Genomic DNA, 25,155 nt, shown 5'->3' on the forward strand with positions numbered 1-25,155 from the left:
CAAAATTACAGTTGACTTCTGAACAATGCTGGGGGGTTAGGGGTGCTGACCACCCGCTTAGTCAAAATCTGCATATAACTTTTGAGTCCCCAAAAACTTAACTACCAGTAATCTGTTGACTGGTAGCCAACCGATAACATAAATAGTCAATTAACACATATTTTGTATGTTATATATATTACATACTATATTCTTACAACAAAGTATGGTAGAGAAAAGAAAATGTTAAGAAAATCATAAGGAAAAGAAAATACATTTATTGTACTGTGCTGTAAAAAAAAAAAATCTGCTTTACAAGTGTACCTGTGCAATCCAAACCCATGTTTTTCAAGGGCCAACTATATTGTGCTTGTTTTTGCTAGAACGGATCCTACAGCTTCATGGCTTTGAGTCTCACACATTCTGTAGAATAGGGTTGCCAGATTTAACAAAAATAAGGATGCCCAGTTAAATTTGAATTTCAGGTAAACAAGAAGTAATTTTAAATATGTCCTATTCAATATCAGACATATTAAAAACATTTTTTTGTTGCTTATCTAAGTTCAAATTTAACTAGGCATCCTGTATTTTACCAGGCAACCTTACCCAGGAGAAAAATTTGTTAGTTTTCAAGTTCCTATTCTTAGATAAAGTCTGAAGTGATTTTGGGGGGCAGTTTGTTTTTCTCCTCTACTTTTACATCTCAACCTACTCCATCCATTATAGTATTATCTTACTCAGCTTGTAGGTACTTGATTTTTCCCATTCAGACCCTTAACCTCCAACGGGGGAACTGATGTTCATTTCAGAATTCCCAGTCGTGGAGACGTTTAATGATTGAAATGGCTATTGAGTAAACAGTTACTGAGAGTCACTGGGTGTAAGGTATGAAGGGGAACTAGCATTTATGAATTGTCTTTTTGTATGCTAAATATAGTGCTGATTGTTTTTGCAATGTTTAATGCTCATTAAGGCCCCATTATAAATGGTTGGGCATAGTCTTTGGCCACAGGGAGATCACATTCTTTTGATGCCTATTTGACATAAATAACTGATGTCATTCTAGTTTCCATCACCTTTCTGAGACAACAGGTCCTAGATTTAGTTGGAATAGAACTCGTGTTTCCATAGCAACAGTAGGTCCTTTAAGAGTCGAGAGGACAGGAAGTGCAGTTTGCCTTTCCGGTTTGCGTCCGTGACGTCGACACCCCGGAAGTTGACGCTACGCGGATGCACATGGCCGCGCCCTGTAAGGATGCCGCTCGTCGTGTTTTGCGGGCTGCCGTACAGCGGCAAGAGCCGGCGTGCGGAGGAGCTCCGTCGGGCGCTAGCGGCCGAGGGCCGTGCGGTGTACGTGGTGGATGACGCGGCGGTGCTGGGCACGGAGGACGCGACCGTGTACCGCGATTCGGCCCGTGAGAAGGCGTTGCGCGGGGCTCTGCGAGCCGCGGTGGAGCGGCGCTTGAGTCGCCACGATGTGGTCATTCTCGACTCGCTTAACTACATCAAGGGATTCCGCTACGAGCTCTACTGCCTTGCGCGGGCGGCGCGCACCCCGCTCTGCTTGGTATATTGCATACGGCCGGGTGGTCTGAGCGGGGGACCTCGGGAGGCGGGTGCGGCAGACAACCGAGGCCAGAACCTCAGTGTGAGTTGGAAGCCGCGCACTGAGGAAAGAGGGAGACCTCTGGCGGCTGGCAGTAGTGTCCTCAGGGAACCCCAAACAGTGGACTTTGTAGTAAGTGGAAGAACCCAGTCCGACGTACCTAAGGAACTGGAGCAGGAGGAAACCAAGGCGCCAGATCTTCCAGCTCTTGTGACTCCAGATAAATCTGCAAAGCGTGTGTCTAGTGCCTTTTATCCTCCAGAACTTATGGAAGCCCTAATGCTGCGCTTTGAGGCTCCCGACTCTCGGAACCGCTGGGATCGGCCCCTGTTCACCTTGGTGGGCCTGGAGGAGCCGTTGCCCCTAGCAGAAATACGGGCTGCCTTGTTTGAGAACCAGGCTCCCCCACCCCATCAGTCTACACAGTCCCAGCCCCTTGCGTCTGGCAGCTTTCTGCACCAGTTGGATCAGGTCACGAGCCAGGTGTTGGCGGGACTGATGGAGGCGCAGAAGAGCGCGGTCCCTGGAGACTTGCTTAAGCTTCCTGGCACCACGGAGCACCTGCAGTTTACCCGGCCTTTGACCATGGCAGAACTGAGTCGCCTCCGTCGCCAGTTTATTTCCTACACCAAAATGCATCCCAACAATGAAAACCTGCCTCAGCTGGCCAACATGTTTCTGCAGTATCTGAGCCAGAGCCTGCACTAACCAGAGAGAGTGGATGGAGGGGTCGAGGGGAGACATGGCTCCTCATCTAACCTCCACTGCTCTCTGTTTTTCTTGATAGGGTAATCTCAGGGTCTGCAGAGCATTTTGGTGTGTGGTACTAGAGCTGTTGTGACTGATTTACTCACGCTTTCCTTTATGCCAGGCCTTGAGTTTACAGCATAGATTGAGACTAGAAAAAAAGTGGAGAACTGGCTTGGAGGATCTTGGCAAATTTATCCAGGGGACAGTGCTCAGGTGGACACGGTTTGTTTAGATTGGGTTCTCCTTGGGGTATCACACACTGTTGATCTCCCCCATCTGAATTGTGGAAGAGCAGATTGGATGAATTGTTTTAAAACAATTAGGAACAAGAACTGAAGATGGCCCAGTTCTGCATCTGCACTGTCCCTTTGTTCATACCACAAACGATTTTTTGAGTACTGTGCCTACTTTTTGTGAGTCTATCCTGGGGCCAGGGGTCACAGATAAATCCACAGGTTTCTGTCCTTGGGAAGCTTTGGTTTTAGTGGAAGTGAAAGACGTTACTAGATTATTTCATCTAATAAAATCTTTTAGAAGAAGAAAGTCTGCTGGAATCTTTTTCACTTAATGTAACTTAATGTTATGCATGTAATTTACATAATGTAATATTTAGATACACGAGTATCGCTATTACACCTTTGACCAAAATAGTACTTGAATAGTGCTTAGTAAGAGACTAGATATTTGGTCTAACCTAAAGTAGTTACGACAACTGTAGTGCTTCATTCTGTATTTCAAGGCAGATATCACTTTAAGCTTCTTTTCATTCTTCCATTGATTTCATTAAACAAATGGTGGGTACCTAACTTGCCAGCATTTGTGATTTTCAGAGATGAATTAGATACAGTCTTTGCCCTTGAGAAAGTAATAGTTTGGTGAAAAGTACAGACAAGTAAACATGATTATGGGATGAAAAGAGTTGGCAGTTGCAGAATGATGACAGAATGCTTTGGAACCCCAGAGGAGGAAAGGACTAACTGTTGAGAGAAGGTAGTTTTGAGAAGGCTTCCTAGAGGGGTTAACATTCGAACTGTCACTCTAGAACATGGGTCATCAAAGGGTCAAATAGTAAATATTTTAGGCTTTGTAGGCCATAAGGTCTCTGTTGCAGCTTATTAACTGTAGCACATTGTATCATAAAAACAGCCATATACCATAAGTATACAACTGAGTATGAGTGTTTCAATAAAACTACACTGAAAGGTGAATTATATTGAATTTTAATATCACAAGGTACTATTTTTTAGATTTGTTTTTCAACCATTTAAAAATGAAACTCCCAAGTCTGTTGTAGGGAGACAGGTAAGTAATAGAGTTCAATGTATTAAATGCAGTGATCATCTTATACAGTGTATGGTGGTGTGATGATACTGGGGTTGGATGATGGAGAAAGCCAATGGCTGCTTACATAGGACTCTCCTACAAGGTGGCATTTGAGCCTTGAGAGCTTAAGAGCTTCATCTGTCCAAGACTGGTTCAGGTGGATTATGTTGCTCATCATTTAAAAAAAGTTTTTTCCTCCCTAATTATAAAAATTACATTTGATTATAGAAAAATTGGAAAATACAGAAAAAGTATAGTTAAATCCACAATCCCATTATCTAGGGATAACAGCTATTATGTTTTGGTATGTGTCTTTCATTTCCTTTTAGGAATGAAAAAAACACATTTGTATTTTACAGCTCTACAGAAGCAGGCAGTGGGCTGGATTAGGTCTAGACTATAGTTTGCTGATCTCTGCTCTAGAAGGATAAATAGGAGTTTGGGAGAGGAGGTAGCAAGGCATTCTTAACTGCTCTGTAAATGCATAGAGCTATTAAAAGGATGGGCTGCCTTCGTTGATGATGTGTTTCTTGCTCATCAGGCAATCTGGACCACCTTTTGTTATACTAGATATATTGGATGTGTTATAATTACATATGATATATTAGATGATATATGATATATTAGAATTCCTGGGTGAAATGGAGGCTTGGACGAGGCAACCTTTAAGGCTTTTTCCAACCTCTATTCTCTGATTAAAAGTTAGTTGATTATTGGTTGTGGATTGCATCCTAAATTGAAGTAGACAATAATGGTCAGAAAGAACATTGGTTTTGGAGTCAGAATTAATGAATTAGCTAGTAAGTGGCAGAGCCTAGATATTATGTGGTCAGATATTTAATCTCTTAGGGTCTTAGTCTACGTTTTCTCCTTTCTTTTATGAGAACATTAATAGTGTATACCTTAGGATTGTTGTGAAGATTTATTTATTTTTAAAGATTTTATTTATTTATTAGAGAACATGAACAGTGAGAGGGGCGCAGGAGGGAGAAACAGACTCCCTGCTGAACACAACGAAGGGCTCTATCCCAGGACCTGAGATCATGACCTAAGCGGAAGGCAGATGCTTAACTGACTGAGCCACCCAGGCACCCCTATGTTTGTTCTTTAAATTTATTTTAAAGTAAGCTCTCTGCCCTACGTGGGTCTTGAACTCATGACTCCAAGATCAGGAGTCACATGTTTACTGACTGAGCCAGCCAAGCACCCCTATTCTAGTTTTTAATTTGACATACCAATGAAAAGTTTTATTAACATTTTCAATGGTTATATAACCATAACATTTAGAAGTACTGTAATTTGATGTTTTCTTCTCTTCTAGTCTTTTCTCCCTAGCTTTAAAACCCAAATTTGCAGAATTTACAGGAATGTCAGAACTTACCAATAATTATATTACAATAATCTATATTTAATATTTAGGTCACCTAAAAATTTTCTTAGTCTAGAACATCTTTATACATTAACCTTTGTCTTTATAAAGTGGTCATTTTATTAGGATAGACTTAAAAGAAGTGGAATTACTAGATTGTAATTTCTTCGTTTTCTTTTTAAGTGGCTTGCCTCTGATGGTGATTATCCACAAGTCCTGGTGTGGAGCTTGCAAAGGTAAGTGCAAATAATCAAACCTCCAATGTGTTCTTAAATATTAACACTTAAAAAATATTAGCACAATAAAAAAAAGAAAAAAATATATATTAGCACAGACTTTGTCCCAGCACTGCTGATAGCTTTAAGGAATACCAAAGAAATATATGACATAGATTCCCTGCTCTCAAGAAGTTTGCAGTTACCTATGCCAGGGATTAGAGGGTGAAGCAATTGAGATATGGTTAGGGAGAGTATAGGATTAAGTGCTACAGTAGTCATATGGACCGTAAATATAGGAAACTGAAATATACAGAGACATGAGAAGTGACTAGGGAAGTCTTCCTGGAGGAGGTGGGAACCAAATTAGAACCCAAGGTTATTTGTGGCATATATTCTTTCTGCTGTGCCCCCTTGCTACTTCCCAGTCAGGTTTTTTTCTTTTGTTGGGTATGCTACACTCAGCAGAATCCTAGTTGGAAAAGGATTATAAAATTAGTGTAAATAGCATACTTATATATATACATGTTGTGATGTTACTCTGTTGTCTTTGTCTATTACTTCAATAGAAGTTACTGAAATGTGGCTATAAAAAGCATATAGAAATAATTTTTTTTCATTTGTATGCCATTATCCATATTTTATAAATGGGATAAAAGCCAGAGAAATGAAGCCAGTCATTCCAGTGATATACCTGTGTGAGTAAGTGGCAGAAGCACGACCAGAATTCAGGTGTCCTGATTTCTGGTTCTTAGGAGTTTAAAAAAAAAAAAAAAAGTTTCATTTCTCTGAATCAACTCAACAAATTAGGGTTTGGATATGACAGTGATGTTTTCATCTATTCTAAAATCTTTTTCCCCTCCTAGCTTTAAAGCCCAAATTTGCTGAATCTACAGAAATTTCAGAACTTTCCCATAATTTTGTTATGGTGAACCTTGAGGTAAGACTTTGAGAGTTTCTCCTTTCTGCTATGATTTTAAGTCTTTGCTGTTTTGAAATTATCATCATTAATGGTGTAAAATCATATTCAGCAGAGCTGGCTTCTCGTATACAAGTGTTTTCCTCTTGACCCTCTAATACTAAGGCTTGTGTGTCAGCTGTAGAAAGCCATCCAGCCCCCACTTGTCAGAGGAATAAGAGTAGAAATTGGATAAAATGACTATGTTTTAAGGTCCCCTCAATTTTAGTCCATGATTATGACATGTTTTACATCATTGTATGGATGAACTAAAGGTATAAAAACACATGCAGGACACAGATCCCTGCAAAATGTGATGCAGTTGAGCCCCTTCTCTGTGCTAGGCTTGTATATACAATCTTCCTGTTTCTTCATTAGATATCCTTTATGTACTTGACATAGATTATAGGTCTTTTAATCTCAAGTCAGAATATCAGATCTTAGAAGGGATTTTTCGGCCACTGGGACTATATCTCCATTTTACAGAAAGAACATCTTGGGACCGAAGGAATTAGGTGATTTAGTCAAGATCAGAGAGCCTAATAAGTGATAAGAATAGGTACTGTGACCTAGCTCTGCTGCCTTTTAGGGTGTACTCTTCAAATAAGGGATGCTTGGATGCTTTATGATGAAACTTCTAGCCCTAAGTTTCTGTAAAGATAATATTTACTTAAACATAGGACTGGAAATCTTTTGAGGACACTAACGGGGAATGTTGAGGCAGCTAAGGGTTTGTAAAGGATTGCTTATATAACTAGTGGATAGCCTGAATGCTGACACACCGCACTCAAGGGAAAATTGTATTACAGTTTGAAGAAATTCCATTTAACTCCTGAAATGGGATCCACACCAAAAATGACAAAAATTACTGTTGATTTCTTATGCATAAGAACTTCTCATCACTTTCTGAGTTAGAATCACCACTCAAGGGAAACAGAAATGTCTTAACTGAGCATTCTCCAAATTTAGACATTTCTTCAAAAGAAAGCTAAATGTGTGGTCATATCTCCTGGGAGGACTATAACTCCATAATTATGGCTAAAATGTCAGTCTCATTAACTCATTGATTCAAGAAATACTGTGTGCAAGTCAAGGATGTGGGTATTGGGAATCAGCGATGGAAAAACAGATAAAATTCCCCGCCCTATTGAAATTACATATGAGAAAATGAATATGGGGAGACAGACAAATCAGTTAAACAAAATATGTCAGATGGTGGTAACTGCTATGGCTAAAAATGAAGGGTGGAGGGGATACTTTGCAATTTTAAATAGATGGTTAGAAAAGAAGGTAACTGGGGCGCCTGGATGGCTCAGTCATTAAGCGTCTGCCTTCAGCACAGGTCATGATCCCAGGGTCCTGGGATCGAGCCCCACATCAGGCTCCCTGCCCCGTGGGCAATCTGCTTCTCCCTCTCCCACTCCCCCTGCTTGTGTTCCCTCTCTCGCTGTGTCTCTCCCTGTCAAATAAATAAAATATTTAAAAAAAAAAAAAAGAAAGAAAAGGAAAGAAGGTGACATCTGAGCAAAGATTTGAAACAAAAAAGGGAGTAAGCCATGTGGAAAATGGAGGAAGTAAGTCCTGGCAGAGGGTAAGAGCAAGTGCAAAGGCCTGAGTGAGGTGCATGCCTGGCTTGTTTAAGGACAGCCAAGAGCAAGCAGGTCAGCATCATTGAAGAAGACTGAACAAGGGGTAGGACATAGAGTCAGAAAAGTGCCCAGGTGGCAGATTATGTAGGGCCTCTTAGGCCACTTGGGACTTGAGGTTTTACCCTGAGTGAGAGGGGAAGCCCCTGAAAGGTTTTTTGTTTTTGTTTTTAAGATTTATTTATTTATTTGAGAGAGAGACAGAGACAGAGTGGAGTGAAGGGGCAGAGGGAGAGAGAGTCTTAAGCAGACTCTGCACTGAGCATGGGGCCTGACTCGGGGCTCAGCCTTAAAACCCCTAGATCACAACCTGAGCTGAAACCAAGACAGCGCCACCCAGGCACCCCACCACTGAAAGGTTTTGAAGAGAGAAAGGACATGATCTGACTTAACGTTTATACTTAATAGGATGAAGAGGAACCCAAGGATGAAGATTTCAGCCCTGATGGGGGTTATATTCCGCGAATCCTTTTCCTGGGTAAGGTGAAATCTTAATCTGGGGATCTGTGATGTGATAAAGAGATAAGGGAGTCGAGGCACTGACTCTAGTGAAGCTATACGAGGGTGGTTAAAAACAAAAATGAACAAAAGCCAGTTTCAAGAAAGTGTGGGGGAGTTCCGAATGCCAGAACTTCAAGTCTGAAGGAAAATTTTTTCCATTAACTAACTGTTTTTGTGAGCAGTGACAGAATACTGATCATCCATTATTCATTTGTGTGTCAGTCATATGTCAAGCACTGTGCTAGGCACTGCAGGGACAGAGATAAGCCACAATTCCTACCCTTGACCTCATAGTGCAACTGAGGCAGCGGAATACTATAACCAGACAGATGTCTTTCCACAAACAATTTATAAAAGATGTTAAGTTTAAGGACAATCTAATCTTTGCTCAGCATTCCGCTGGATTCTGTGGGGGAGACAAATAGAAATGTAGGATCCCACCATCATCAAGAAGAAAGGGAACATGCCAGGAAGCGAGAACAGCATATGCCAAGGCATGGGGGACTTGAGTTCAGGGAGCTGCAAGGAATTCACTGTGATTACAGCATAAAACACAAGGGGTAGAGTGGTGAGATAATGGGCTACAAAGATGGGCAGGTCTCATTTTCTAGAGGGCCTAATGTACTATAGAGAATTTGCAATACCTCTCTGTTATCATTATTGCAATCCTTGTGCCATTTTGTCTACAATAGATCCCAGTGGCAAGGTGCATCCTGAAATCATCAATGAGAATGGAAACCCCAGCTACAAGTATTTCTACATCAGTGCCGAACAAGGTATGGTTACGTTGAAAGAGTGGGAGAATTGCTGCTAAATTTAACTAGGATGAACCACATTCAAGGTCTATGAGAGGAGACTCGATGCTGTGTGTTAGCTGAGCATCTCCAGCATGACTAGCTTTTGGCTAGAACCTGTGTAAAATACAGGAGAAAGATGAGACTGAGCCCCTTCCCTAGCTGCTTACAATGCTGTTTGGAGCTAAATGAACCACGGGAAATTGAAGAACTGAAGCTCATGGAGGTGGTCACTTGCCTGTGGTCTCAAAATTAAGTGGCAGAGCCGGAATTTCAGTCCAGAACTTAAGTTTTTCCCCACTGTGCTAATGCGACTCTTCCTATAAGAATTCAGAGGAGAGGGAATGCCATTAGGTGATCAAGTCTAAAAGGTTTCATCAATAGTAAGCTTTAACTGGACCTAGAAGGATAAAAATTTGTCTCTATGAACAGATACAAGGACATTTCAAGCTATGGAAGCAAGGGTGGGGAGTGTAGCCCAATATGGAGAGTACGGCAGGCTTGCTAGAAGACACAGTGACTGGACTGAATCCTGAAGAATGAGACCTAGCCAGCAGAAGAATGCAAAAAGCATGTTCCAGGCAGAGAGAATAGCATCAGCACAAACAGGTGAAGGAAGGTTGAAATCATGTCAGGCCTTCTTGTTCTCTAATCCTTGAGCACCGTCATTCTAGAGGCAGGGGTTGGAATTCATGCTAAGTACTGTCCCTGTTTTCCTTCCAAAGTTCCTCCTGTTATCTATAAGAGGGGGTTGTTTGCTAAGTTGCCATGTGTCCTGCATTGCCATGCTGCCAGGTTGTTGCTCACTTTATGTTCTGAGTCCTTGGAACTCTTATTTCTCAGAATAGGGAGAGGAAAGAGATCTGGAGAGGTTATCTCCTTCCCATAGGTAAGGAGAATGTCATCTTCCTTACCCAAATGCAGATCACCGGAGGCTGGTGTTAGAGGGAAATTTCCCACATGGGAAGGGCAGCTAGATTTTAGGTCCCCAACTCTTGACCCTAGAGATTCACCTTCCCTTTAGAATTTCATCCAACTTGCCATTGCCATCATCTTTTAACACATTAGTCCAAATGTGGACACAAGACCCTTGCCTGGATCCCCCATGGCTCAGCTGACATGAAACTGGAACATCAAGCCTGGCTTTACTAAAGGCTTAGGCCCAGCAAAAGGGAAATAACAAACTCTACTACCTGGCTCTTACAAGGTTATAGGCTTGCTTTCTGAGATTTACAGACTCTGGCTCAACCCAGCTCCTGGCCTGTCACTCTATAGAGAGCCTGTCCCAAAACAGCTGCCCTCGACGCTGAGTCGACAAGAGAGCTGTCCTGAGATAGTTCAGCTCTTTTTTTTGACTGAGAACTTGGTTGCTTCTCGGTATGGTTGATGCTAGAAATGACTGCCTCCTTCATTGAAGACCATACCCCCTCTGAGCACACACACATGCTCTCCTGTAACTTCCACAGGAAATGAAAAATAAATGCAGCATTCATCAAAAGATCATCATGGGGATGGTAGGAGGTTGTTTTCTATTCCCTTAAAGACAAGTGAACATCTGTAGTCTGTGACAGGGATTCAGCCCTAATCCTGGAGGATAAGCCATAGTAACTAGTAGTATTTTTGTAGTATTTGATCATTTATAAAGCTCTTCTATTATCCATTCATTTAATTTTTATACTAATCCTATGTGAAGTAAGTAACGTTACCTCATTTTATAGATGAGGAAACAAATATATACCTGGAAAAGAGGTAAATAACTTTCCAGGACTAAAATCCAGAACTAGATCTAGAGTCCAGATCCTGTGCTCCTATCATATTTCTCCTATAATAAAAATCTATGTTAGTTGTCAAATGTCAGATATTAAAAACCTACTTCATACTTTCTCCCCCCAACCTTTATTTCACAGTTGTTCAGGGGATGAAGGAAGCTCAGGAGAGGCTGACGGGGGATGCCTTCAGAGAGAAACATCTTGAAGATGAGTTGTAACATGAATATATCCCTTCTTTCATCAGAGTTAGTGTTCTGGAAGGAAAGCAGCAGGGGAGGGAATATTGAGGAATCGCTCAGAATAATTAAACCAACCAGGAAACCTTGCTCCTGCCTACATGGGGAGGAGCGCTCTCACTGTGGAAGACTTCTGCTGACAGGAGCTGGTCTCCACGTTTGTGGATCCAGCAGAGCACAGCAAACTTCCTTCTCCTGCTCCCTCCTAGATGTCTGTTTGTCATGGAATGTAAAGAATGACAGCTTTTGACACAAAACTTGAGCCATTTGGAGGTGTACTCCTCACACTTCAATATTTGAATCTTTTTCCGTTTCCTCCCGCTTTATTCACCTTGGTGGTGAAAGGAGACCAGTAGCATCTTTTCTACAGTATTAAAATTGCAGAAATAGTTTATCATTTAAAAAAACAAACTTAAATGTAAATCAGAAATTCTACCCCCGTTGAGGAGACCAGCCTGTTTCTTCTTTTCTCCTGGGAATAATCTTGGGCTTCTTCCTGAATCCCGGCAACTTCCATCCTCTTCTGCTTGGGCTTCCCTGTTCGCACGCATGTGTCTGCAGGAGTGGCTGTGTGTTTGGACTCAGCCCCAGCTGGAAGCATGCTTTTCCCTGTTACTATTACAGAAACAGAAACCTTCAAGCCGTAGGTGGAGCCAATTTTGTCAAGTCGTCAACTGTATTTTTGTACTGAGGTTAACAAAAAAAATTTACAAATATTAATTGTTCCTTTAAACTTTAATAAAACTTTGAAAGGAAATGTGTTGTGATGGCCTTTTTGTTATTGGAGAATGGAGGAGGGATGGAGATCACTGCAGGAAGAAAGCTAACCATGAGGACCTCATCTAGGACTCTTCCCACTCCTGCTCCTCCCACATTCAAATGGGCATCAGAGCTCATCTCTTCTGCTATTAAAAAGCTGAATTCCCTCTCTCCTCATAGTCCCTGTTTTCGGGCAGGGCAGGGTTTTTCTATTTCCTAGACTACTTATTGTGACAGCCTCTTGAATCCAACACTCTCTCCTCCTACAATCCATCCTCCTTGCTTCCCTCTGCTGATCTTTTCAAAATGCAAATGTGACAATGTCACTCCCCTGCTTAAAGCCTTTCTTGCCACCTCAAGACAGTAGTATTAACAGGAGGAGATATTTGGGCCTCAGTATGGGCCAGGCACTCTTCTAAGTGTTGTGTGTGCGTTATCCTATTTAGTTTGTGTTTAATCCTAACAGCCGTATGAGAAAGGTATACAACAGTCCTCATTTTACAGAAGAATTTGAAGTATACAATGAAACCAAGGCACAGAATAAAGTCAAGATCTTTCCCGTGGCCTTTAAGAAGCTGCCTGCTTGTTCCCTTTCATGTCTTTGCATTTTGTGTTGTGGTGACACCACATTTAACTGTTCAAGTTCCCCTCGCAACGTGCTTTTTTATGCTTTTGTGTCTTTGCTTGGCTTGCTTCCACTGCCCCCTCTTCCTGAGACCTTTCCTGACCTTTCTCATGTACCTACTCTGCCAAGCACATCAGTCCTGGCCCCACACTACATTATATTGTATTCTCTGCACATCTGTGGCTGTTACCAGGTGGCCTTGCTTCTCCCTGTGTCCCAGGCTCCCACAACAGTATAGCTTCAAGTGAATTGTCAACCTCTCTGGTAGGTTCCTTTCATCTCTTCTCTTTATAGTTCTGTGGGATAAGTATTGTTAGCCTCATTTATGGAATAGGAAACTATGGAGAGGGAATTGGCTTGCCCACAGTTTCTAGACTAAGTAAATACTGAATTCTAACCATGCCTCTCTGACTTCAAACTCATGCTTTTTTTCACCACACATTGCATTCCCTCCCTTATGTTCCAAGGTGTGACTCAGAACAGGAGTTTTCAATCTGGGTACAGACTTTATAAGAGATACATAGACACAGAAACTTTAGTGAATTGATATTCAGATCATTTTCTTAAAAGTGATTTCCCAGGATTCCTCAAAAAATTAAACAGAAGTACCATATGATGCACCAATTCCACTTCCAGATATATACCCAAAAGAATTGAATGCAGAGACTTGAATAGATATTTGCACACCCATGTTCATAGCATTTTTCATGATAGCCAAAAGATGGAAGCAATCCAAGTGTCCATCCGTGGATGAATGGATAAACAAAATGGGATGTATGCATACAATGGAATGTTATTCAGTCTTAGAAAAGGAAATTCTGGTGCATGCTACAACATCAATGAATCTTAAAGACATTATGCTAAGTAAAACAAGCCAGTCATGAAAGGATAAATATCATATGGCTACACTCATATGAAGGTACCAGTCAAATTCATAGTCAAAGTAGAATGTAGTTGCCAGGGGTTAAGAGAAGGGGGTTGGGGAGCTAGTGTTTACAGAATTTCAGTTGAGAAAGGTGATAAAATTCTGGAGATGGATGGTGGTGATGGTTGCATAACAATGTGAATGTACTTAATGCCATAGAACTATACACTTAAAAGTGATTATATTTTAACACGATTAAAAAAAATTTTTCCCCAGGGTGCCTGGGTGGCTCAGTCGTTAAGCGTCTGCCTTCGGCTCAGGTCATGATCCCAGGGTCCTGGGATCGAGTCCCGCATCGGGCTCCCTGCTCCACGGGAAGCCTGCTTCTCCCTCTCCCACTCCCCCTGCTTGTGTTCCCTCTCTCACTGTGTCTCTCTCTGTCAAATAAATAAATAATTTTTTTTTTTTTAAGATCATGACCTGAGCCGAAGGCAGACGCTTAACGACTGAGCCACCCAGGCACCCCATAAATAAAATATATATATTTTTAATTTTCCCAGGAAATGTTATCATTCCCACCTCCCTTTTCATTATTCACCTTTCCCCACTTCACAGGAAAAAAAGCATACCTCTCACTTTGAATCTTAATATGGTGTATTGCTCTATTTACCAAAGGAAAACTGAAATAGTACTAAGCTTCCATGATTAAAGGCTTTTTGTCCTGTCCATAGTTCTGTCTTAAGCATAGTTCTTTTTTTTTTTTTTAATATTTTATTTATTTATTTAATTGACAGAGAGAGAATGAGACAGCGTGAGAGGGAACACAAGCAGGGGGAGTGGGAGAGGGAGAAGCAGGCTTCCCGCAGAGCAGGGAGTCCAACGTGGGGCTCAATCCCAGGACCCCGGGATCATGACCTGAGCTGAAGACAGACGATTAACGACCGAGCCACCCAGGCACCCCTTTGGCAGTTATTTGAATAATGAAACTTTTAAATATCAAGATAAAGGTATCATCTTAAAAGTACATAGTTTTCCAAAATTCTTTCAAGGATCATTCAACCTAAATTTGTTTCAAGACTACTGATTTCAAACATTCCTCATCTGATAATGCAAATATTTATATATGTGCCAGGAACTGTTCTAAACCTTCCAGTGATATTTATTCATTTGATCCTAATAACCTGGTGGATTTAGTTCTATTACCATCATTATCATCTATGCTTTATAGATACAGAAACTGAGGCACACAGTGGGTAACTAACTTACCCAAGTTAGTAGGTATCAGAGTTGGGATTTGAATGTGGGCAGTTTGGTGAATCCGTGTTTTTAACCACTATATCATCCGATGCAGTTTCTATTTTTTTTTAAATTTTATTTATTCATTTGAGACACAGAGATACAGAGAGAGAGAGCATGAGCAGGGGAAGAGGCAGAGGGAGAGGGAGAAGCAGGCTCCCACCAACCCAGGAGCCTGATGTGGGGCTCGATCCCAGGACCCTGGGATCATGACCTAAGCTGAAGGCAGACGCTTAACCACCTGAGCCACACAGGCGCCCCCTGAGGCAGTTCTAGTCATCCAACTCAAGGAATGCATCAATGCCTATGCTATATAGTGGGTCTACATTTTCAGGATAACTAATACAGTTGCAAAAAAAAGGGAACATAATTGTATATTCCAAAAGTTCGTTCTGAAACCCCCCTTCTTCATGAAAACAGAGAACTTTTTTATAGTCAGATCCGAGATTTTTAAGGTATTTGAGGTTTAAATTGCCAGCTTTTAAATTTTTTTAAGGTTTATTTATTTATTTTAGGGGGGAGATACAGAGGGAGAGAGAGAATCTTGAGCAGATTCCCTGCTGAGCGCAGAGCCCCACACAGGGCTCTATCCCACGACCCTGAGATCATGACCTGCGCCGAAATCAAGAGTCGGATGCTGAGCCAATGCAGCCACCCAGGCACCCCTTACATTTTTATTTTCTTCTCCCTTGAGTGGCATCTAAATCTCAGAGAATTATGCAGTGTCATGACATCAGATAGGAGATACTGCCCGTGCTGACATCTTCTGAGATGTAGGGTATCCTACCTGGTCCTGGCACATCCTTCCATGAAAGCATCTGCGGAGACGTCTATTTTCTTATCAGCCTCCAGTGGGCAGTCTACTCGCTCTGTTCCTTTATCTTGTCGGCAAGACCCTTTTGGCTCCATCAGCTCCTCAATACCACTTCCACTCCCTTCTGTGGGCAGGAAAATGTGACTGCCCTCCTGGGCCGCTCAAGGCCCCGAGGAGCAGGACGGCATCAGGGCTACAGCTCACCATGACACAGCTTCTCCAGGACTGACACTGTTGAGTGCCCACCTCGCCAGCAGCAGCAACCAACACTGAGCCCCTGGACTTGGTGCCACAATCCAGAGGCTCCAGACAGGCATTGAATCAAAATCCATTCGATTACACTGGTTGCCTCCTATCATGGACGAAGCAGTGATTTGACTTTATTGGAAGAGAGTCTTTCTCTCCCACCAAGCTTCTTTCTACTATAGCATCACTCTTGGTGGATTTACAGACGGCTTTATTTACCATCATGCTACCTTGCTCAGTATTGCCTTTGAGCAGTGAACTCACTTTACGGTGATGCTTGCATGAGGGACCTGAACTGGGAAGAGGGGGAAGAGTTGGCAGAGTACGAGGCCTTCATTTTGCTGGTACGACCACGACCTTGCCGGTGAGACATGGCTCTGGAGCTGACAGTTCCGGCAGCAGCTTCCTGGTCCCAGCTTGTAGCTATGGTCGTGTATTTCAGGAGGACAGTGGCCTCCTTATCCCCAGATTTTAGCTAAGGTGGTATGATCCTGGGACCAGAGACTAGGAAGGTAGATTCCTGATTTTCCACATTCCCTATTGATGTAAAACTTTCATGTCCTTTTTCAGGACAGTCTATGATGTTAATAGGAGTCATTCCTTGAGGCCCAGCCCAGTATCTTTTCCTATAGCCCTCCCTCTGATTTTTTAGTACCTAATTCTCTGTATTAAAGGCTTTTCTGACTAAAATAGTTAGAATGGCTCCTATTAACCACAACAGAACCTTGCTGATTATAGTGGTAAACTTTCTAATTAAGATATCACATTTACAGATGTGACTCCAAGGTCATCACTTAGAGGTTTTAGATTTGTAACTGGATGTAGTAAATGAAGAGACTTTGGGTTGCACCATCTTGAGTGGGTAATTGCACTTTGAGTTGCATTATATTAACTGGGATTTTTCTGAAGTATAAATATGGGGCAGGGGTGGGGAAGGATAGAGTTCATGTAGGGCAAACAAATTAGTGGATTATATGGACATTTTAAGATTCTTTCTGGCCACTGCATTAAAATCCCATTCTTAGATTTAAGAAATCCTTCACCTTATAAATTTTGAAGGGAGGCAAAACCCCCTTTCCATTTTAGAAGTTGGAAATACCAGATAATTGCTTTCCTAGCCTCTGCAGCTAGACTACTGGTGCATGGCCTAAGCTCAGCCAATCAGACACACCTTCTGCAGCTTTCTGTAGCAGAAATTTGACTGAGTTCTTGGGAGAATGGGGTCGTAGTGCCCGTGGTGGGGTGCAGGGTTGGAAGCTGGTAGTGTTGGCTGTACGAGCTTAGGGTTAGTGGCGACAGCCGTGGTGTCTTCCCCAGCATGTCTGCAACACTACCCCCAAACCTGGTTCTCCAACCTCCCTGGATATTTTATGATCTATTCAATGTTATATAATAAGTTCTTTTCTTCCATAAATAAGCCAGAGTAAGTTTCTGTGGTTAACCACTAACCGTGACTGATTTGGTTGCCAAAAACCATCGTTTAAAAGGTTATAGCAGCATCTTCAAAAGTGTATTTCATGGAACAGTAAGTCCCCCCAGAGAAAGAGTCCATGGCTCACTAAGTTTGGATGGCATGGTATCTCTTGGAATGATTCATAATTCAAAGGAATATTTTAGAACTTCTGAGAGGTCTCCCAGGAAAGGGACTTGTACTTGTTAGCAGACTGAGTGTGAAGCTGACACAGTGAGGGAGGGGACACACTGAGAAAACTGCAGTGAAACATGGCTGGAGCCAGTGGATTAAGTCAAGGTTGAATTCCACTTTGGTTTTGGACTTTGAGATATGTGAGGTAACATTCCCCTATATTTAATACAGCTGAAGCTCAGTTTCCAATTACTTGCCGTGAAAAGTGATGAAAAACATCATCTAACATCTTAGCCGCTCATTTATTTGGCTTTCTCATCGCCAATGACCTCCACTCTATCTCAGCCACCCCCTCCAGTGGCCTCATCTTGTTGTCACTCAAAACCGTTCTACCTTTGAAATCTTGAACTCGGAAATTCTCTTCTTTGACCACAACCATCTATCTGTCCTTCCAACCTAACCGATCAACATCTTCTATTACACTTTGACCTTATCCAGAGGAAGTTAATTTGTGTTATTTAAGTCACCGGGTCTGTGGTACTTGGTTATGACGGGCCAAGCCAACTAACACATTCTTCGTCTCTATCACCACCACCAGCAGCATTTGCTGCCTACATTTTTGCAGTATAAGATCCATCAGGGAAGGGCTTTTATCTGTCTCATTTGCTGCTATATCCTCAAAGCCTAGGATAGAATCTGGCACATAGTAGGCATGTAATAAATATTAATGAAACAAGGCGCCTGGGTGGCTCAGTGGGTTAAGCATCTGCCTTCACCTCAGGTCATAATCCCAGGGTCCTGGGATTGAGGCCCACATCGGGCTCCCTGCTCAGTGGGGAGTCTGCTTCTCCTTCTGCCTCTCTCCCTCTTTCTCTTTCTCTCTGTGTCTCTCATGAATAAATAAATAAAATCTTAAAAAAATAAAAATAGGGGCACCTAGGTGGCTCAGTCGTTAAGTGTCTGCCTACGGCTCAGGTCATGATCCCGGGGTCCTGGGATTGAGCCCCACATCGGGCTCCCTGCTTGGCAGGAAGCCTGCTTCTCCCTCTCCCACTCCCCCTGCTTGTGTTCCCTCTCTTGCTGTGTCTCTCTCTGTCAAATAAATAAAAGCTTAAATAAATAAATAAATAAATAAATAAATAAATAAATAAATAAATAAATAAATAAAATATTAATGAAACAGCTAAATAAATGAATAGCTGTTTAGGTGGTGTCCTTGCCTCCATCCTTGACCCTCTCTCCAGCTGTTCTCCACAGAGACTACTCTCTTTATATTAAAATTCTGGTTATATCATTTCCCTGCTTGAAACTCTTTATTGTCTCTCTTCCATTATTCTCAGGATGAAATCCAAAATCAATAATATTGTTTAAGTGGATGCTATAATTTGGCCCACACGTCTCTCTCCATCTTCAATGCATGTAATTCTCTCAGTCTATCGTGAGTATTCCAGCCACAATGTGTTCTTTCCATTTTTCAGAGTTCCTCGTGCCTTTACACATGCTCTTCCCTCACTGGAGTGTCCTTCCCCATATTTTCGCCTACCTCATTCTTCAGAAATCCCACCTAAATGTTAATTTGAAAAACCTTTCCTGATCATGCCACCAAAATGGCCTTTTCTTTTGTATCCTCACTGCTTTTCCTTCAAAACAATTATCACAATGTTGATTATTGATGTGATTATTTAATATCTGATTTCCTCATTAAAACATAAGCTCTGTGAGAATAGACTCTGTTTTGCTCATTATTGTTTTTCTAGTGCTCGACTGCTACCGTACCTGTATACCATAAATAAATAGTTGTTGAGCGAAAGCATGAGCAATGTTAATTTCCTAGGGCTGAACATTTTACTTCAGCTCTCAGTATCAACAGCAAGCCTAAGGTCCAGAAATAGTACAAAGGAGAGGGTGATTAAATTATCTCCAAGTAAGAAGAGTGGGATGGATGGCAGGATGAGTAAGGAGTTTTCTAGATAAAGGAGGGGTATCGAAGACATGCAAGGTAGAAAAGGCCTGTGCAAAAACACTGAGGTTTAAAGTCATTCTGTGTGTCCAGAGAGCAGGGACCAAAAGCATTAGTGATAAGAGATAAAGATAGAAAAAAGATCTGATCAAGTTTGCTAAAGAGGTCGAATTTTATTCTATAGTGCAACAAACACCACTGATTTTTCCAGTTCTTTCCTTTATTTAGGTCTGCTTTGTCTCTTATCCATGGATACTTGGAAAAGTCATTTAATCTTGCTGAGTTTCAGTTTCCTTTTCTGTTGAATGGCTGATGAGAGACATGAGAAGGTACTTCAGAGGTTCCAAGAATAACGTAGATGCTTATCAAATGTTAGTTCCCTTTGAGGGTGCCTGGCTGGCTCAGTTAGTAAAGCATGTGACTCTGGATCTCCAGGTCATGAGTTCAAGCCCTACATTGGGTACGCCCAACGTAATTTTTTTTTTTTACTTAAAAAAAAATGTTAGTTCCCTTTTTTTTTTCTCCCCTATAGTCAGGTTGATTTCAGCACCATAGTTTTTGGTCAGTCCTGAGAGAATGCAGTTCCCATGTAGAGCACAAGAGGGAGTATGAGACTGAACCTTTGCAAAGGGTCATTAGGCTACCTTAGCAAGCCCTGGGAGAAAGACAAATAGAGGAGACATTTTTCCAAAACTAGAAAAGCAACCTGACTTATTTTAAAGATTCTAAGTAAGTGGTAACTGTTCTTCAGGTCTCTGGACATGTATTTGAAGGGGGAAACCAGCAGCAAGCATGATGGACTTAGTTATAAGAGCTATCAGATCCCTTAAAGTAGCTGGTATTTTGTAATATCCTATTATACACTACCTATTTTCCATACATTATCACTTTTAATTTAACTCTCCCAAAGAGCCAGTAAAATAATTCTCATCCCCTTTTTACAGATGAGCAACCTGTGTGATCAAGAGAAATTTAATCACATAACTACAATCGGTGGAAGTTGGATTTGAACCTAGTCCTCTCTGATTGCAAAGCTTATGTGCTTTTGATTATCCCACACAGGTTTACCTTAGAAAGCCTTGGGGGTTCATTTTAATTCAGTTCCCTTATTTAACAGAGATGGTCCAAAAAAAGAACTGGTCAGTGGTGAGTGATAACTGATGAGACAAAGGGGGACTTTGTGCCCAGAATGGGCTTGTGGACACAAAGACCCTGACCATCGCTGTGCCCATGTGCATCCTGCAAGAGGGGAGGTTTTCAGTTTGGTCAGTTAGCCATAGTCTCACCCTGGGAGAATCACCTGTCCTCTCTGGCCCTTAAGTTCCTCATCTCTGAAATGAGCTGACTCCTTCTCCTCCTACGGGTCTCAACTCAAATGTCACTTCCCTCAGAGAGGCTTTCTCTATTTAATCATTCTAAAATAATCCCCTCTCCTAGTTACTTTTTTTTTTTTTTAAGATTTTATTTATTTATTTGACAGAGAGAGATAGCGAGAGCAGGAACACAAGCAGGGGGAATGGGAGAGGGAGAAGCAGGCTTCTTGCTGAGCAGGGAGCCCAATGTGGGACTCGATCCCAGGACCCTGGGATCATGACCTGAGCCGAAGCCAGACGCTTAACGACTGAGCCACCCAGGCGCCCTCTCCTAGTTATTTTTATTCCTCTTGTTGGAATATTTCCTCAAATGTGCTCATCACTAACTGAAATTATCTTATGTATTTTGTTTGCTTATTTGTTTATCTCCCCTCCTAGAATTCGTAACCTCCTAATGAGCAGGGTTCTGTCTATTTGTGGATTTAAATATTTTATTTTATTTATTTAAGTAACATTTACATCTGACAAGGGGCTTGAACTCATAACCCCAAGATCAAGAGTCACCTGCAGCCAGGCACTCCCGTGGTAGGGGATTTTAAACTGGGTTTCGTGAGAGCCCTCTGCTGCTACAATGTGAAGCTTGGATTACAGGGGAAATTGGAGGCTATGGTAGCAGTAGGAGAGTGAGGAGGCTGTGGCCCTGGAAAGGAGAGAAAGGAATGGAGAGCTCTCAGGAGGTAGAATGGATCAGCTTCTGTGAAGGACTGGTAGGGTGGCTGAAGAAAGAGGGAGGGGGTGGTGGGTGGTGCCTGGGTTCTGACTATTCACCTCTTGAATGTTTCCCTGTGTGTCTCAGATTGCACTCCTGCTGACCGTGGTATGCCCTGATGCCTGATGATGGGTTAGTCTCCTCAATGTACATTTTAACCAATTTCACTTATAAACTTACGCTAGTGGGGAGAATGGCCATGCACATTCATTTATTTTACAAATGAAGAAACTGAAGCACAGAGAAGGAAGGAATGATTAGTGCATGAAGTGGCATTTGAGATACTCATTATCTAAATCTGTTCCCACTCCTGTGGTAGATTGGTGAAAGGCAATAGATTTCTTTCTTCCCCGTATCCCCTCCATGCCCCTTTGTGATGTGACTTTGCTGTTCTTCCCAATCAGAGATGACATTTATTTCTCCACTCCTTGGAATCTGGGCTGTGCTTGTGACTTGATTTGGCCAATAGAATAAAGTACATGGGATGTTGTGCAATTTCTGAGGCCAGGCCTTAAGAGATTGCATCTTCTGCATTTACCCTCTTAGAAGGGTGCCCCGAGACCACCAGGGAAACTGGTCTAGGCTACTGGTGGATTAGAATTGGAGAAGAGCCATGGCAGCCAGCCCTCAGCCAGAACCAACTGCCAGACCCATGAGTGAGACCATCTTAGACCTCCCGGTCCAGGTGACCTTCCAGCTGATGTCAAATAAAACCAGCAGACTAATCCATTCAGCCATCCACAGAATTATGAGAAACAATACATTATTGCTGTTTTAAGCCATGAATTTTGGAGAGTGGTTTGTTACACAACTAAAACAACCTCTGTGCTCCTGTTGTCAGTAAATAGCTTCCTTGTCTACCTGGTTGTTTATGCCAGTTCCCTCTCCCTCATATCTCACATTTAATCCTTCCTAAACACATATAAAATCTCCCTACTTTTCACTTTCCCCTAGTGCTAGGACATGAGTTCTGTTCCTCTTCATCTCTCACCTGGATTATCACAGCAATCTCTAATGGTGCTCCCTATTTATTGAGTGCTGTCTCCCTGCTCCCTACCTTTCCCATTCAGTTTGTCATACCCACCATGATCAGAGCATTCTTTGCTATAGGCAGATGTAACCATGTTGCTCCACTGCTTAAAGCCTTTTGCTTGCAAGGTAAATTCCCAAATCTTTAACACGATTTATGAGGCCTTAAGATCATCTGGCCCCTGCCTCTTCTCAGTCCTGTCTTCCACCAATCCTCTCATTGAACCCTGTGTTTCTAGAGCTGCTTCACAGGTTCTGGTGACCTTCTGGCACCTGCGTAAGCTCCCTCATTATATGAGGCAACCTCTGAAGGGGTCAGATGAAAACACTTAACCTGTCAACACACCTAAGTTCCTATGCCGGTCATGAGAGACTCACACTGGGGTGTGGATTCGAACCTTGTAAAGATCTGAACATTCCAAATGATATCCACCCTTATGACACTACCTTTTCTAAGTGACTGATTCTCATTCAGTAAAAAGCATCAATTTTATATTTCATATAAAAACCAGGAGCTGGAGAAAGCTGATTACTCTGGCAATTAGAAAAGATTTAAGGAAATTTTTTTTGTAGGACTCTTCACCACAGTGGTGTTCACTGAGCAACCGTAATTCTGGGGTCAAATAGAAAGAGTCCTAGATTTGGAATCAGACAGACTTGGTATCTGGTTCTGCCATTTACCAGATATATACCCTTGGCAAGTCACTCGAATTTTCTGAATTCTGTTTCCTCATTTATAAAAAGGGGATGACAATTCATACATTGCATGATTGTATTGAGGATTAAACCAGATAAAGATATGAATGAACCCATCATATGTTAAGGCCTTAATGGTTATAGTTATATTTTTTAAAGCTTTTATTTGTTTATTTGAGAGACCGTGCATGAGCAGGGGAGGGGGGAGGGGCAAGGGGACAAGCAGACCCAGGACCCTGAGACCATGACCTGAGCCAAAGTCAGACACTTAACTGACTGAGCCACCTGGCACCCCTTAATGATAATAGTTATTAATCAATATGATCCAAGGCAAAAGGTAGACTTTTGGGGTAGAATAAGTCTTTCTTCCTGTTTTTATTTGGGCATTTAGATCTGAAAGTGAAGACAGTTAAATACAATTTGATTTGTTTTGTTTTTCTCTCTGGTGGTAACCTGCTAGTTAATAGGGAGATAGCTACTGGGGGACATAACTGATACAGCTCAAGTGTCAGAAGTGGCCTCTCTGCCCCCTTAAGATCTAAATGCAATGGGCTTGAACTTCCATTTTCACATTTTACAATCCTTATAAGTTCTAAGCCTTCCTGGAAATTTTTGTAAATTCTGTGAGGGCTGTGCTCTCATAGTCTCTGCCCCTAGCCTCCATTTTCAACTCAGAAAAACTAAGCCCATTGCACAATTTCCCTACTCACTCATCCTCAATACTCCTCTCAGAAAGCATTCCTGAGTTTAAGGGCCTTTACTGAAGTCTCAAGAGTCACAGAAAGTGGTCACATTGTACATGTGACAACGTATCCCATTTTATGCATCCTAGAGCTTAAACACTCTTTTGTCCACCTGCTATGGGAGGGTTTCTTCTGACCTTTTACCCATGTAGCACCTACCCTTACACTGATTTTCCTACTCATCTTCTTCCTTCCCCCCTTCAAGTTCTCTTTATTGCCTTTCCCTCCTACTTTGCCAAGTGAATTCTAAATTCTCCTCCCTTTTCTATCCAGAGCAATACAGTGTTCCTCCTTCTCTTCCCATCCTTATATATCCACACCCTTCAAGGCCCTGAGTAGGACAAAAGGGCCTTCTGTACATTAGGGTCTATCCTTCTTAGAAGGAGGTTGTGGCTAAAAATAGCATTTGTTTTTCTGTTATAATAACCACAGTGTTTCCTGTTTATTGAGTGCTTACTATGTGCCTGATACTGTATCAGTGCTTTTCAGTAGCTATCTCATTTTCTTATTTGGTCTTCATAATGACCCTGGGAGGTAGCTCTCATTAGTGCTATTTCTACAAATGAGGATGAGGTGTGTGTGTGTGTGTGTATTCAAAAAATTATGCAACTTGCATAAGATCACACAGCAAGCAACTGGTGGAACAAGGATTGAAAACCAGATCTAGCTGGCCCCAATTTTGTGTTCTTTCCATTTTACTACATGGCCTTCCAGGAGAAGGAGAAAGAGAAAGTAATCAGAAGACCCGAGGCTACATAAACACAACACCATCTGTTCTCATATTGTTTCACAACTTTAAAAGGACGGTTTTATATGTTATCTCGTTATTCCTGTGAAGAATGAATAGTCATTATCGTTACACCCATTTTGACATGAGTAAACCAATGGCCTTGTGGGAGACAGGGAGTGAGAGAACAGGTAGTATAGGATATTTGATTTTGGGATCACAAAGGCACTAGTTTGGGGTTAGTAAGAAGTTCAGGGTGTGACCATGGGAGCCAGTGGCCAAAGTGATATGAAGAGGAGACCAAGGACTGAGGGATCAGGAAATCACATGGCTACCGAAGTCAGGATGGCAGGACAGGGGCTAATGAGGCAATGCTGACTGCACCGCCTAGTTTTATGGCGTGTGGGGGGTGGGAAAGTGAGAAGCCTTCTTGCAGAGGGGCTACAAGAGGAGTCCTGGAAGAGGGTCAAGTTTCAACAAGAAAAGAAATAACCTGAAAACTCTCTGAAGAAGCAGAGGATGTAGGAGAGTTTATTGATAAAGGAACAGGGTTCTATAGGGCACAGTGGAAAGGTCTGCCAG

General features: G+C 42.0%; 2 protein-coding genes across 4 annotated transcripts in view; both read left to right on the top strand.

Moving 5' to 3' along the window:
* Positions 1-25,155, top strand: part of RAB3B (RAB3B, member RAS oncogene family) — a 116,143-nt gene that overhangs the window by 20,718 nt on the left and 70,270 nt on the right. For all 3 annotated transcript variants that reach the window (XM_035018564.1, XM_035018563.1, XM_035018565.1), the window contains exons 3-6: positions 5,211-5,263; positions 6,109-6,182; positions 8,255-8,324; positions 9,040-9,123. In XM_035018564.1, the coding sequence (XP_034874455.1) occupies positions 8,256-8,324; positions 9,040-9,123 (153 nt within the window). In that variant the 5' untranslated portion in view covers positions 5,211-5,263; positions 6,109-6,182; position 8,255. The remainder of the gene's footprint in view (positions 1-5,210; positions 5,264-6,108; positions 6,183-8,254; positions 8,325-9,039; positions 9,124-25,155) is intronic.
* Positions 629-4,704, top strand: KTI12 (KTI12 chromatin associated homolog). The gene has a single exon (XM_035018562.1). It carries the CDS (start codon positions 1,235-1,237, stop codon positions 2,291-2,293), a length of 1,059 nt encoding a protein of 352 aa, XP_034874453.1. The 5' UTR covers positions 629-1,234; the 3' UTR covers positions 2,294-4,704.

The sequence above is a fragment of the Mirounga leonina genome, unplaced genomic scaffold (assembly GCF_011800145.1).
Source record: "Mirounga leonina isolate KUSES-001 unplaced genomic scaffold, KU_Mleo_1.0 Mir_173, whole genome shotgun sequence".
NCBI lineage: Eukaryota > Metazoa > Chordata > Mammalia > Carnivora > Phocidae > Mirounga > Mirounga leonina.

Bases quoted from the DNA above. Each gene is read 5' to 3' on its own strand.
- KTI12 (XM_035018562.1), top strand. From the start codon at position 1,235: ATGCCGCTCGTCGTGTTTTGCGGGCTGCCGTACAGCGGCAAGAGCCGG.